Source organism: Mesoplodon mirus (assembly GCF_964341445.2).
Source record: "Mesoplodon mirus genome assembly, chromosome: 11".
In the NCBI taxonomy this organism is placed as follows: Eukaryota; Metazoa; Chordata; class Mammalia; order Artiodactyla; family Ziphiidae; genus Mesoplodon; species Mesoplodon mirus.
In genome coordinates, this window is record NC_138987.1 from 42392813 (window position 1) to 42408766 (window position 15954).

The following is a 15954-nucleotide window of genomic DNA, read 5'->3' on the forward strand; positions in this document are numbered from 1 at the left end:
GCTGCCGCCGCGCGGCCGAGCCCACGGCGCGTGCGCGGTGAGGCGCGGGGCGGGGCCTCGCGGCGGACTTCCGCCTTGCCCTCCGCCTAGCTGCGGTTTCGCGTACCCGATCTCTGGGGATTGGCAGCGGCTGGGCAGCCCCTGGCTAGCTCACGCCGATGTGGCCCGACGTCCTGGCTGCTCCAAGGCTCTCAGCTTCTTTCTGGGTTTCCCACCGGGCTCCACGGAGTCGGTGCCGCCGGTGCGCGGCCCACAGATAACTCGGCCCCAGCCGCATTTCCATCCCCACGTGGTTCCTCTCACCGCGCGCTTCGGACCGAAATGCCCTGGTTTTAGTTCTCATGGTACCCGTCCCCCAACTAGGACGGAAGCCTCCGGGGCCTGGGCCCAGGGCCGCAGGCAGTGGTTACTATGTGCCCTAAGGCAACAGACAGAATGGGTTCAAAATGAGCCCTGTGGCTTCCTGCGACCTTTAAAAGCTGTGTGCAGCCGGGACTTGTCACTGTACTCCTCCAAAACCTTAAAGTGGCCTAAGTGGCCTGCAATGCCCGTCGTCATCTGGGACCACCATCCTTCAACTTCCAGGTCTTCACCTTGGGGCACCAACCACGTCAGCTACCAAAAGTTGCACTGGACCCCAAGCTCCCCGTCCCGAAGCTCAGACAAGGGCTTCCCTAGACCTGCAGTGGCCGTCCCACCCCACTCCTGGCCCCTCTACTCGTGTGTATTCGAGGCACTATTCTACGGGGCTAGGGGATGATTCTGAAGCCAGCAGCCCCGAGGTCTGGGACTTTTAACTTTGGGGAATCGAGAAATAAGGATTATATAAGGTGTCTTAGTAATGCTGGCAACAAGAACTATTTCTGGGCTTGAGCAAGAGCGGCTCCTGCCCTGAGCCTCAAGAATTAGCGAGCCCTTATATTCTGCTACTAGAGCATGTGACCTCAACTGTGCTTACAGCAATGGCACTCTTTAGATCAATTCAAAGATTACATACTGTTGGTTTTTATTTTTGGATCTGCCCAAAGATGGGCCACTTGATAAAGCATTTAAAATTTGACCTAAATCCACTCTGAGATACATGACTGGTTATCCCACGAATGCTGTCAAAGCCATTTAGACAGTTTAGACAAGTTACAAGCTGCACTGGAAGAGTTAAAGTGAAATAATATTCAAAGAGCAAATCATGGTCTTTGTCAGAAAATAAAGTTAATTTTGATTTGAGCTGTCCAGAGTTATTAATATAAGAAAAAGCTTACCAAAAAATCCAAAAGGATTAAAAATATCTAATAAAGCTTTAGAAAAAAATGGTTTCCCAAAAGAAACTGCATGTGAAATAAGCACTAAATCAAGAGAATGAAAAGACAAGCCACAGAATGAGAGAAAGTATTTGCCAAAGGTATATGTGATAAAGGACTGTTATCCAAAATATACAAAGAACTATTAAAACTCAACAGTAATAATACAAACAACCCAATTAAGGAATGGGCCAAAGATCTTAACAGACACCTCACCAAAGAAGATACACAGATGACAAATAAGCATATGAAAAGATGTTCCACATCCTATGTCATCAGGGAAATGCAAGTTAAAACAGCAATAAGATACCACTGCACACCTATTAGAATGGCCAAAATCCAGAACACTGACACCAGCAAATGCTGGTGAGGATGTAGAGCAGCAGGAACTCTCATTCATGGCTGGTGGGAATGCAAAATGGTGCAGGCACTTTGAAAGACAGTTTGGAAGTTTCTTACCAAAACAAACATACTCTTACCATGTGATCCAGCAATCATGCTCCTTGATATTTACCCAAAGGAGTCGAAAGATTATGTCCATATAAAAACCTGCACACATGGTTATTACACCTTTATTCATACTCATAATTGCCAAAACTTGGAAGCAACCAACATGTCCTTCAGTAGGTCAGTGGATAAATAAACTGTGGTCCATCCGGACAATGGAATATTACTCAGCACTAAAAAGAAATGAGCTATCAAGCCATGAAAAGACATGGAGAGAACGTAAGTGCATATGACTTAAGTGAAAGAATCCAATGTGAAAAGGCTACATAGTGTATGATTCCAACTCTATGACAGTCCGGAAAAGGCAGAATATTGGAGATACTAAAATGATCAGGGGTTGGGGGGAGGGAGGGGTGAAAAGGTTGAGGACACAGGATTTTTAGGGCAGTGAAAATACTCTATATGATGCTATAATGGTGGATATATGTCATTATACATTTATTCAAACCCATAGAATGTGTAACACCGAGTGAACCCTAATGTAAACTATGGACTTTGAGTGATTATGGTGTGCCAGTGTGGGTTCATCAATTATAACAGATCTCCCACTCTGGCAGGGGATGTTGATAATGGGGATGCTATGCGTGTGTGTGGGCAGAGAGAGGTACGTGGGAAATCTCTGCAACTTCCTGTCAATTTTGATGTGAACATAAACTGCTCTAAAAAATAAAGTGTGGGCTTCCCTTGTGGCGCAGTGGTTGAGAGTCCGCCTGCTGATGCAGGGGACACGGGTTCGTGCCCTGGTCCGGGAGGATCCCACATGCCGCGGAGTGACTGGGCCTGTGAGCCATGGCCGCTGAGCCTGCGCGTCCAGAGCCTGTGCTCCGCAACGGGAGAGGCCACAACAGTGAGAGGCCCGCGTACCGCAAAAAATAAATAAATAAAGTGCATTTTTGAAAAACCCACTAAAATGACATTCAAATACAACGTAGGGAAGTTAGAACTAGGAAACGGTAACATCTACTGGAGTCTGAAGAAGAGTCGTGCACAAATAATCTCAAAACTAATTTCCATAGAGACTGTTTTCTGACCATTGTGGATCATTATAGTTTCTATCTGACAGTGATTTAAACAAAGTGAGCAACCCACTGCAGTTTTCAGTTTTCTTTATAAAATCCCAGTGCTGAAAAATGTGAAAGGTGAAAAACTTAAAAAATACTGGATGGATCTAGATGTGTTATAAGAAATGATGATAACAGTGAATTAATGATGACATTTATATGCTGAAACGAAAGGAGAATATAATGATGTTTAATATAATGGTAATATAATATAATGATCTTTTTATATGCACCCTCCTTACAGTGTTTAAACATGATATCAATACTCATGGTTCAATTCTAAATTTAAAACTTTCAGAAATTTATTGACAATTCCAGTTGCTACTCCCTCAGCAGAGTGAAGTTTCTCCCAGCTGAAATCATTAAAAACTATCTGCAAACTATTAAGACTCAGGAAAGGTTGTCTAACTTGGCACTATTGTCAATACAACACAGTTATGTGAAAATCTTTGTTATTATCAACACGATGATTTTTCTGAAATGAATTCAAGAAAACTAAACTTTATGGAATACACACACAATAATTTATGGATTATGTATGTTTTTTTACTCATCCAAAGATCAGTGGCCCACCAACAGAACACCCAGAGGTACACAATAGTAATTCAGTTATCTTTGATATTTTGCCCATTTTCATCTATATAAAAACTATAGCTTTGCAAATAATTTTTAATTTTGCCCTTATGAAAGTGTGGGTGTCAAGATAGGTGGCTATAACATACTTTATGTAATGGTTTGTAAACTTGTTTTATAACCTTTAAATATTTAGACATGCAGATATTTGTCATCCTGCCTGGACCCCACGACGTTAGGGGTGGCCTTGCCAGGGAATATAACTACCTAGATGTTGTGGCAGGACTTATAAGACATTGTATAAATGTTGTCTTAAACGATTAAGCTTTTTAAAAATCATGACACTAAACAAGTATTATACATTGCATATTCAAGTGAAGCCTGAGAAAGGAAATTTGAAAATTGAAAAATAAGGAATTGAATGCAGATTAGAATCTAAAGCAAAGCATTGCTAACAGCAATAGAAGGAGGGGGAAACTCTGGAGGATTATTTCCTTACATACCTCATTTCACTGTTAAGTCCAATCTTATTCATCCCTTTGTCCATTTCTGCCAGTAAAGTTAACATCCAAAGGCTGGCACTTTGCTTTTAGTGCTAATGAAATTCCAGAAGCAGGCCTTAGTTTTTTAAGTAAACTCTTAAAAGTGTAACATACATACAGAAAAGTAGATACTTCCTAAGTGTGCGGCAAGATGAATTCTCACAAAGTAAGTACAGCAGTGTAACCAGCACCCAGATGAAGTCTTCCACAACAAGAGACACTGGAGGTTTCTTCTGGCTTAAGGGAAAGGCTGGCCCTCTGTGGAGCGATGGAGGGAGGATGCATGGAGAGACCTGAATTTATTGCCAATGGACAAAGTGCCTTTAACGGTGTATAGCTTTGAAGTAAATATTTAAGAGTATAATATACATACAGAAACAGGCCTTACAAATGCAAGTCTTCATAACTGATAACAGGGTTTGAGGTAGATGAAGGACATGGAGCTTCAGATGGAGCCATCTCTCTGCATCTAAAACTTGTTCTACTACTCTGAGTTAATAAGGGGCTACATGGAGAACAAATCCAAGAACATTTATCTTGTTTTCCTGTGCAGTACAGACTTGGGAGGGTATTCATAACTGTTTCCAACTTGTTCTGGAACATGCCTAGCCTATCCCTGGAAACATGATGGGAACAAAGGCGTCTTAAAAGACTCCTTTAGAAATTGTTGCCATGTCCTGTGAAAATGACCTTCTAAAGAAACCTGAATTTTGATTTGCCTCGTTACTTTGTTTTCCTGATGTTAACCTAAAACAATAAAACAGCCAGTTTTGTTTTCACCAGCGGTTATTTTTACCAGCACCAGCAAAATGGGTTTACTCGGGAGCAGCAAAGAATTGCAATTTGGGACACGTAAGTCTGGTAAAGCAAAGGAGAGGGAACTTTTTTTATAGAGAAGGGGAAGTTGGGCGGGGCTTTTATAAACAAACTGTCCATTGGAGGAAACTGGGAGTAGGAAATCTAGTGTGAGTTGTGACAGTCTCTCATTGGCTGGGCTGTTGCCAGGCGAGGAGAAAACCTTCTTTCCTCCTGCTGCCTAGTAAGAGTAGCATCGCTTCCTGCCGGAGAGGCATGGTACCTCTCTTCCTGTTGGGATCTGTGTTGGCCTGAGTGGCACGTGCATGAGAGCCCCCACTTCTGGCCTCCCGACTCCATTTTAGTGAGGTGTCCCTTTATTAATGTTCACACTGACAATGTTATAATTGGCATCTCTAATATTTCTAAACTGTATAAATACTTGTCATTGCTCTATCATTAGAAGGCCCCTGGCACTCCCCTCTCTCCCAGTATGTGTGGAAACAGCCCTGTGACTCTGCTAGACTTCTCACTGTAGCCACAAGGTCTTGTCTTCTTTGAGGGGCCTGCAGCTGCTGTCCCTGGTCCTCACTCAGCCCACCCCACCCCCCACCCCCTCCTTGTTCCTGGACTGCCCACTTGGGCCCTGCCTTTATGACCCTGTCACTCACAGCTCCGAATCATGAGTTGCTATGCGGGCCTGGGGGCTTTCTTCCAGGGAAGGGAGGCCAATTAGTGTAACCCTGGGCCTCCCACAGCACCAGAGGGGTAGAGACTTCAGCTGATCCTAAATTTGGGAAGAATGTCTGGGTGTACCCAGACACAGAGCACCCGAGTCTGCCTTGTCTGCCTGGGTTTTCGAAGCCTCTAGGGCGAGGCCTGCCCCATGTCGCCTGCACATCACCTGGGGCTTACACTCCCCCGTTCTGCGTTCCATGGGTGACTGCACCTGACCAGACCCCAGGAAAAAGTATACATTTGGCCCCCATGCTTACGCCTTCCCAACCTGGTCAGAAGTCAGGTGGTAATGAGAGGTGCTAACCATGAACGTGCACTTACTTCACTTGGAACCAGCGGCCAGAGCCCAGCCACACCCGAGACGTCCCACCAGGGCAGTTAGAAAACCCAGAACTGACCTTCTGACCCAACCGTGTGGGTGGTCTTGGGTGAGTCACAAAACCTCTTCATTATCTCAGCTGGCAGAGAAGGCCACCCCCCACCCCAGGTTCTCAGGCCTCCCCTGGGGAGGAAACGATGGAACGCATGCGCACGTGCGTGTGTGCATGCCCGTACCTGCCAAGGTGCAGCGTGCCATGACCATTCCCGTGCAGCCCAGGACTACGGGGGCGCCAAGTGAGTAACAAACACCTGGGACAGAGCAGCTGCCCACCTGCCTGTTGTCCCCCTTTGCTGGCCCTCGACTTTAAGGGCAGGAGCCATCGGTGTACACACTCCCTCACAGGAATCACTGCAGGTCTCACAGAAGAAATCTCACATTTAATTCGGATCAAGCTTAAAGTGGCATCTACATAAATGAGCATGCTTCTGAGTGAAAATCCAACAGCTGCTAGCCCATTTTTCTTAAACAATGTTTTCTAAACAATCCACCAGGCCATCAATAACCCAAAGCCCAAATCCTGGATGTATCTATTGCTATATACATTATATAGAATATTTACTATCTTTTAATGTGAACCCACACCCACACACACCTTCTTGCTGTTTAATAAAAGTCACGTCTCATGGCCAGAAAACGTAATTACACTTTACATCTTTCACTTGCAGTGGCCTTAAGTAGATGGGAAGCTTCAGACTTCTGACCCCCAGGTCCACATCCCTGCATTCCCAGGCACAAGGGCAACTCCTGGGACTCATAACAAGGCCCTGGCCCAGCTCGAGTGTGGGCGGTGGAGTTGGGAGGCGGGGGGAGGGCCTGCAGCCCTGTGTGCAAAGGGAACAGCCAGCAGGGCTGAGGCACTGAACCACAAGTGTTGGCCTCCCAGCCCCGGGGAGGGGGGCACAGAAGCAGCAGAATTTTCCTGCTGCTTCTGGCAAGGTGGGGTGAGGTTGAGGGGGCCTTTTAGTTCCCTACCCCAAATCTGGGTCTCTAACCTTCTAAACTGCAGCAGGTTCCAAAGACACCCGTTTCCCAGCCACAGGGAAATCAACCTAGGACTCACAGGCTGTCATCCTCCTCTCTCTGTAGAGGCTGCACTGCACTCTGACACCCTCCTTTCAAGTTCCAAAGGGGAGGCCAAGACTGCGGATACTTCCAAACGTAGGGGGTGTGCATTGTGAAGGACACGGATAGAAAGCACAACTGAGCCATTAAACGTTCCTTAATCCCAGAAACTGAGCATTTGAGAGAAGCTGGCCTGTGGACCTTGAAACTGTCATGGATCACACAACGAGATAAACCATTTTCTTCCCATTAATGTTTCTGGTCTTCAGCCCCAGATACTGGCTGTTATTCTTCTCTGGCTGCCCATACACCATGTTGACAAAGAACTTGGGTTCGTCTTCTGCCTTGGATTTGAAGGACAGAAAGCCAAATGCAGTTCTTAGTCTGTGACACAGGTAGGTCATTGTTTCCGCTTCTTCTGAGGGCTCCTCATACACGGGCTGCTTCATTTCCTCGTAGGCGGACAAAATCACTGCCTGAAATAAGTTGATCAATATGCAGATCACCACCAGCATAAAAGATGAGAGAAACAGGACCCCGAGAACCCGGTTACTGGAAAATTCCGTGTTCTGAAAAGCTGAAACGCAGTAGGAGAATACTGTCTGCGTGGCGTGAATCATATCACTGTAGTTCCATTCGTGCTGCCCGAATACCAGGTAACCAAAAGTCATGTAGACAAAGAAATACACGGTCACCACTAGTGCCACGTGGCAGATGCCGGGAAGGGCGGTCTGGATGGCCCTCTGTGCGAGGCGCACATTGTAAAAGAACCTGGAATACCTGAGGGTCTTCAGGATTGTCAGAAACAACAGGAAACCCAAAATCACCCTCATGGCGTGATCTACTTGAGACACTGCATGAAAGGGAATGAAATCCTCAGAGTTCGACAGGTAAAACCGAATTATACCGACAGCCAAGAAGTGTTTCCTGAAACAGAGCATGATCAACACGGTAAAGATGCATTTTAAAGCAAAGTTGAGCAAATTATATACACTTTTCACATAGGCGGACCTTTCTTGTGTGATGATGTAGACCTCGTCAACAACGTAGGCCAAAAAAAAAAATGAGGATGGCCACGTACAAGTAGATTTCTGCGGAAGTTTTTCTGTTGAAATCGGCAAGGGAGAAGGAGTGCGCAGACAGGCTAGTGCTCACAACTCCTACCTGAGAGACCTCAAAGATGACTGAGATGCTGCAGAAGAGAGTGATGTCTGGATTAAAAGTTGTGAGTTCCAAAATCACAGCCCATGTCTTCTCATCCAGCCAATGGCTTCCCTGGAGTTCGCTGAGCCTCAGTGTGGAATTAAACTGCTGCTCTTCCGGAAAAAAATAGAACGCATACCCTCCTGACCCGTACGTATGCAATAGCCCATAGGAATAGTACACCCATCTCTTTTCTCGAGGCTTGTAAGTAAATCCTTTCGTAGTCTTGTCTATAGCCCGCTTACTAACTCTATTCCACAACCCAGAGTAGCTTTTTGTGTCTTCTGGGTCAGTGCCGTATTCGGGGTGACAGTCAATCTCTCTTTTGAGGCTGTCCTGCGTGAAGATTTTGGCAGGCAGGCAGGTTCTCTCTCCAGGTTGCGCCCTCACCTGCCTCATCAGTGGCAGGCCAAGGATTTTAGAGGAGCTGTCACGGAGAAAGGTGGGACGCAGGTCGTTGTGGAGCAGAGGCAACAGCATGCTGTTCAGCCACCGAAAGATGTCTTCCAGCTTGGTCACCGACGCCAGATCCACAGAGAACTGGTCACGAATAAACTGATTATAGTAAAAGCCGTCGGTGTGGCGTAGGAGGGTGACCAGGCTCAACAGGAGGGCCAGAAACATGAAGTGAGTGAGGATGTAGCTCAGGAACAGGAAAGCTCTTCTCTTGATCCTCTTCTTTCTTTTGAATATTGTGATTTCGTCTTCAGTGAGGGGCTGGTACATCCTTGAGCTTCGGAGCTGGACGATGTGCTGCTGGCGCCTGCGCATTTCCTCTGGGTTCTTCGTGATGCTCTGCAGCTTGATCTCACTGTAGCAACAGTTGCCGACCCACGGAAGGTTTTTGCAATACTTGGGCTTACTTGTTCTGTAGCCTGACACGAGTATAATTTTAGATGGTTGCACCAGAAAAACTGACTGCAAGAAGCAACAAAATGATGCAAACAGCCATTCTATTGACTTTTCGTAGCCGTAAGTCAGTCCATAAAATACAATAAAGAATGAGGATATGCTACAAGTGACAAAAAACAAGAGCCATGCAACATAAACGCAACACCACGGCAGAACAATCCTGGTCTTCTCTTTGAGGGGTGTAGCACCGGGCTGGGGAGAGTGCTCTCCAGAAGAAACACTTTGATTGTCTTCAACATTTGGGTTATTGGCGTTTTTATTTTTTCTTTGGGTGTGGGAGACCTTGCTTTCTGCTCGCTTGGGCTGGGGCCGTCTTTTAGAGGTGGCCTTGACAGAAGCCTTGGGAAGTCTAGGACTTCTCTTAGTAGGTGGAAGCTTTTCAGGCTCCTGGGAGCGTGCGTTGTCAGTTTCATGAGCGTGCCACTTTGCTAACCGTTCTTCCCAGTGTTCACTTGCTGCTGGTGTCCACGGATGCTTCCAAGGAGCGACCTCCCTTAGGGTCACCTGAGGTCTCCTCTGGGAACAGATGAACAAAGACGTGATCATTAGTTGCACAGGGATGGTAATTAAGACACTTTCCATCCCGAACACCATCGACCTGAGGTACTTCCCCTCTTGTGACTCCGCTTCTTTTTCTTTATTTAGATTAAAGAACATAATATTACACAGAAGGGAGGACAGCAACATAGCTAAGCAACAGGACAGTCTCTGGAGCCTACTGAACGGTGTAGCAATGACACCAGAAAAAACAGAGAACCACATGTGGCTTCTCCCCAGCCTATAACTTAAATCTGTAAGGAAAAAATCCATTCTGTTGAGAGACTTATCTGGGGGGGTTACTTGAAAGGTTCTGTCCAAAGAGGTGTCAATAGAAAGCCATTCCCGGCACATGAACAGCCAGATGTGTCTGCTGAACAGATTCTCCACTTTGATTCTACTTAAATACCAACTAGGGGAACTGCCCTCGTTGTTGTGCCACACGCGGATGGAATGGATGTCTCCCAAGTCATTTTTCGTCGTTAGGAGGAAAGTGCTGATGCTTCCTCGGTAGAGGGTTGTAAACTGTGGATGGCTTAAACAATGCACATCGCTGCTACTCTCTGTTCCCTGCAGTTGGACAAAGACATTGGCCCTGGTCCCAGACCCACAACGGCTTCCTGTAAAAACAGTAACTAGGTAACATACATTATCATAAGGATCATTATCAGGTAGAACTACCACATGCTCCCTAAGACACTTGTCCATTTCATCTCTGTGTAAGGCCCAGAACGCTAGGACTATGTACAAGAGCATAATGAAAAGTACAGTGAAGAGGGTCATGGAGTTTTGGGTAATGTTCTTGATGACCTCTAATCGTAGATCCACGGGGTTAGGGACCACAATCACCTTGGCTGTCAAATAGTGGGTACGCAGGTGAAGGTTGGCTAGTTTCATTGCGTCCAGCTGCCGCTTGGCCTGCCCTGGGTTCTTGCAGATACAGTGCACTTTCTGCCAGGTGGTCTTCTCTCCAACAATGCAGGTATCTTCGCTCCAATCGCTCTGGGTCCCATACATGTCCAAGCATTGAGTGCTGAAAACAGAAATTCTCACTAACTTGTCATTGGGCTTTAGGACAAAATGAGGTGCCTGCAGAACCACAGCAACGGTACACTCAGAGGAGCTGGTTCGCTGAGCTATGACCCTCAACAGGGATGGGGGAAGGCAAACCACACGGGCCTCCGTCACTGTACAGTCAGGGTCACACAGGTCACTGTCTTTGGCAATTGGAGGGATGCGATGGGGCACGAGGTAGGTGGCGATCAAAGCGGTGGGTGTGATCTGATGGCCAGCATACACCAACACTGTGAACAACACGGCCACTTCCGTCACAATGTGGATCAACACCTCCTTCCCTGCTCTGCTGTCCACTTCAAAGCTAAATGCCCCCGTCGTCTTTCTCAATGACTCATCCGCTTTATGAGACTCCTTGCTGGGTCCCACCGTGAGATTAAAAGTCCTAAAGCTCAAGTTTTTTCTGATGAGGTACACTTCCACTACATCAGGTGTGATCTCAATCACGTCACCAGTAGCCTCGGTTCCTGTCATTCGGAATCCAACCACCTCGGTCAAAATGTTTTCCCCATAATTTAGCCAAGGGAAAGGGTCATCTGCAAACTCACAAAACATTGTAGAAATTGGAGCATTGGCAGGCAGACTAGGAACGCTGCTCACATTTAGGGTTGGATAAAAACAATTTCGACAGTGTTTCTCAGTGCTGAAAAACTTGGTAACATTCCACTTTTCCGTTTTCTTGACATACATGTTAAAGTTGGAGGTCCTCATTGCAGTGGTCTTATCCTCTGGCACTTTCACAGCCAATACTGTCTCTGCTAGAGATTCAATGATGTGGAAAGGCTCTTCAACCACTTCATGACGAACCATCAGTTTCAGGATATTAGACAAACTTGTTAATATTCCAGTGCTTACACTTTCTATTTGCTCAGAAGAAATGTGCTTATCTCTCTGGTGACACTCTTGGAGGGCTTGACTTGCTTGCCAAATCCTCACCGTGGCCAGTTTCTGAACAACTGAGGAGAACTCAGAGGTTTTCTGCGTTAATTTAATAACAGTCATGACCACCTGGCTAATTTCCACCAAAGTGTTTACAGGAAGAATGAAAGACCGATTGAAAAGGTGTTCTCGGAGTCTAATTTGGTCAGCTTGCAGACGTGAGTTGGTTTTCATGCTATTCAAGACAGAAGCTAGGGCTTCCCTGGTGGCGCAGTGGTTGAGAGTCCGCCTGCTGATGCAGGGGACACGGGTTTGTGCCCCGGTCTGGGAAGATCCCACATGCCGCGGAGCGGCTGGGCCCGTGAGCCATGGCCGCTGAGCCTGCGCGTCCGGAGCCTGTGCTCCGCAACGGGAGAGACCACAACAGTGAGAGGCCCGCGTACAGCCAAAAAAAAAAAGACAGAAGCTACAATATACATTAAATAACCTGAAGGTAAAAAATCTTGCTGTTGAAGCAAAGTAGACAGCGATGAATCTGGTCCCATAGTGGAATTGAATAACTCCTGCAGCACAGTCCTTGATGAGTTTATGTCAGTGGGAGCCTGTACAGTGGCATACAAAGTCACCTGAGAAAAAGCTCCCAGAGAGGTATTACATGCCTGAGCATATATTTTCAAGGCGTAATGATTGGCCAACACACCAACAGGGAGAAAGGAAGGGGGCGCTGTGCAATCCTTCCCCAAATAGACGATGGACCCAAAGTTATTCTCTTTTAAAGAACTGATTTCACCAAAACCACGCACATCAGGAACTATTATTTTATATGTAAGAATGATGTTCTTATCCTTGAAACTACTACAATGGCCAACAAATTTAGTAATGAATGCAATTCCTTTAGCTGGATCAATTTTGCATTCTGTGGTTTCAGGGACGTGCTGAATAACGAAGGGATGCCTTAAGACCAAGCTCGATCCACCCCAGGTTGCTAGATTTAGAGAAATCCAAAACTTATCTTCAACGAAACGCCGAAAAGCAAAAGCTTTTACAGACAAATAAGCACCATTCCGCCCAGTTGTAGTCTGTCCCATCCAATCAAATGGCATCTTATCACCTGAAGACGACAGAATGGACCATCGATAGACATCACGGCCTGCTTTACAACGCGGGCATTCTAGAGACAAAGAAAATCTCTCTGATATAATCAAAACTGTATCACAATTTTCAATACATGAAATGCTTGCTACAGGTGCTGGTCCTTGGAGCACATGCACTGTCCTATCAGAAAATGCTGTTCTGTCGTTCTTCTGGATCACCAGTCTGAAAAAATACACACGGCCGCCGTGAAGTGTTTCTGGCAAAAGTGTGAGTATAGGACCAGAGGCCCATATCCACCTGAGATCAACTTGCTCTGGGAGACAGATTTCCTTGCTCCTCACTGTAATTTCATGTCCATTGTAGTTTCTTGGGTCTGTGGTACAGTACCAAAAAAAATGAAGTCCCTCTAAAGGGTTTTCTGCCTCTGGATCAGAGGACATATTTCCATTCAGAGTCAGCCCATCTGTGAAATTAACTGTGATGTTGGTATCCCCAGGAATAACCGCCTCCAGGGGACTTCTAACAATGATGATATAGATGGAATCTGAGTCTTTCTTCAGAGGTATCTTTGGATCATATGTGACGATGTACACGGAGAAATTAAGCAGATACACCCCCAAGATAAAGAATGTGCGGAGATACGTATACTTGATGGAGTGTTCTCTGACTTGAAAGGTGGGTTTTGCAAAGGTTTAGTCCAGTCCGGCTTGTCAGATACAGAGGCCACGGAAAAGAGTTTCCAATATTGACCAAAGAACCTTTGGATTGGGCAGCGGGCCTTAACCGTGGCATTGATGGTGACTTCCATCTTCCTGGTCAGCTGCAGGGGAGAATCGTCATTTCTATTGATCCTCACCAGATCCAACACACAGGCCCCCGAGCGTGATACCTGACAGGACACCGAGGACTCCATGGCTTGGGAACTGTTCGGGTTGGCAGCCTCTAAGACGACAGCCGTGGGCCCGTCCGTGGGACACTTGGTTCTGGCCACTAAGCCCGCGTAGGAGCGTGGGCCGCGGGGCAGAGCCAAAAGGGGCGACACCGCCGAGCGGGGCGACACGCGGGTGGCGGCAGCGGCGGCCGTGGGGACCGTGGGCCCAAGCAGCCCGAGGCGGGAGGTCCACTCCAGACGCCCGAGGGAGCGCGGCAAGCGGGCGAGCCAGCGCCGGGAGAGCCGGCCGCCGGGCGCCGACACCTGCAGGTCCACGCGGGCGGGCGCGGCGGCGGCGGCGGCAGCGCGGCGGGCGCGCAGCAGGACATGCGCGCGGAGGCAGCGCGGCGCCGGGCCTGCGAGCCGCCCGGCCCGCTGACAGAGGTCGTGGCGGCCGCTCAGGATGACGCCGCCGCCCGGGGCCGCGCGGGGCTGTAGGCTGAGGTGGGCGCGGCCGCCGCCAACGCCGCCGCCGCCGCGCACCCCGAGGCCCCGGGCGCCCGAGCGCAGCACGGCCGCCCGGGTCCGCGCCGGGATGCGGACCCGGGCCTTGGGCGGGGCGCGGCGGGCCGAGGTGGGCTCCCGATTGAGGAGGTCGCCGGACGGCGAGCCGGGCACCCTGGGGACGGTGGCACGGGCCCCGCGAGGAGCCGAGGTCGGAGGGCGGCGGCCAGGGCCACCGCTCAGGCTCAGGCCCAGGCCCAGGAGGAGGAGCGCCGGCCCCGGCCGCATGGGAGCGAGAAGTGGGAGGCGCTGCGGAGGCCGCGGACCAACGGCCAGGTGCCCGCGGACCAACGGCCGCGGGGGCGGGGGCGGGGGCGGGGGCGGGGTGGGGAGGGGCTGCGGGCGGCTGGCCCGTGCCCACACCTGGTTAGGCCTCGGGTCAGGGTTGTTAGTGGGGTTCCTGTGGCGCAGTCTCCTGACCCTCCAAGGAGTCCCCTTAGCAGGAGCCCACCCGCCTTGGGAAAACTCACTACAAAGCGGTGGAAAGCGAGAGGGTCAGTGGGCTCACTGAGTGGAGGGAGAGGGGGACTGCTCACTGGGTTTCTTACTTAGTTTTCCTTTTTTTTAAAAAAAAATTATTATTGGAGTATAGTTGCTTTACAACGTTTTGTTATTTTCTGCTGTACAGCAAAGTGAAGTTACACATATATCCACTATTTTTTAGATTCTTTTCCCATATAGGTCATTACAGAGTACTGAGTAGAGTTCCCTCTGCTGTACAGTAGGTCCTTAGCAGTTATGTATTTTATATATAGCAGTGTGTATATGTCTTTCTACTTTCTTAGGGTGAAACCCTGGGTCATTGATTCTAGATCTTCTTTTCTAATAGAAGCATTTACTGCTGTCAGTTTCCCCCAAACACTGCATCCAACATACTTACCATATATTTATTATCATTCAATTATAAATATTTTTAATTTCCCCTGTTTTGGTTTGACCTGTGAATTCAAGTATGTTGTTTCATTTCCAGATATTTGGAGTTTCTGTGAAAATATTCACAGTTACTGATTTCTAATTTAATTTTGTTATGGTCAGAGAATACAATCTGTATGACTTTTATCTCTTTGAATGTATTGAGACTTGTTTGAAAGCCCATCGTGTGGTCTGAATGTATGTTACATGAAACTTTAAAAGAATGTGAAAAAAAGAAAAAGAAAAAAAAAGTGTATTCTGTTGTTGGGTGGAGTGTTCTGTAGATGGCAGTTAGGTCAAGAGAGGTGGTAGTGTTGCTTAGATCTATGTCTTTTCTGCATTTTTGTCTAGTTCTATCAATTGCTGAGAGAAGATGTTAATCTCTCCTACTATAACTGTGGAATTGTCTATTTCATTCTTTAATTCTGTCAATTTTTGCTTCCTGTATTTTGGGACTCTGTTTATTAGGTAGATACACATTTGTGGTTATATCTTCCTGATGAATTGCCCCTAGATGTCGTTATCTCTGGTGATAATCTTTGTTTTGAAGTTTCCTTTACCTGGTATTAAAATAGCCACATTTTATGTCAATTATATCTCAATAAAACTGGGGGGGGGATGAAGTAAAATAAAATAGACAAACTAGCCTTCTTATGCTTACTGCCTATGGGCATATGTTTTTTCATTCATTTACTTTCAACTTATTCATGTCTTTATGTTTAAAGTGGTCTGTTATAGGCAACATTTAATAGAGTTTTACTCTTTTATCCATTCAGTCAATCTCTGCCTTTTAATTGAGTACTTAGACCATCAACATTTAATGTAATTACTGTCACCATTTCATGTAATTATTGATATGGTTGGATTTAGGTCTATCACCTAATTATTTGTTTTCTTATTATACCTTATTATCTCTGATTTTTTTTTTTACCTTTCATTCCCCATTAAT

The 15954-nt window shown here is 47.1% G+C and overlaps 1 protein-coding gene across 1 annotated transcript; it reads right to left on the reverse strand.

Moving 5' to 3' along the window:
* Nucleotides 1-6253: 6253 nt before the first annotated feature.
* Nucleotides 6254-14321, reverse strand: PKDREJ (polycystin family receptor for egg jelly; the record flags this gene model as incomplete). Its single annotated transcript, XM_082635016.1, is given in 4 exon segments — nt 6254-8010; nt 8012-11825; nt 12041-13271; nt 13274-14321. Coding segments are annotated over 4 exon segments (6927 nt in total). The 3' UTR covers nt 6254-7176.
* Between the last annotated feature and the right edge of the window lie 1633 nt (nt 14322-15954).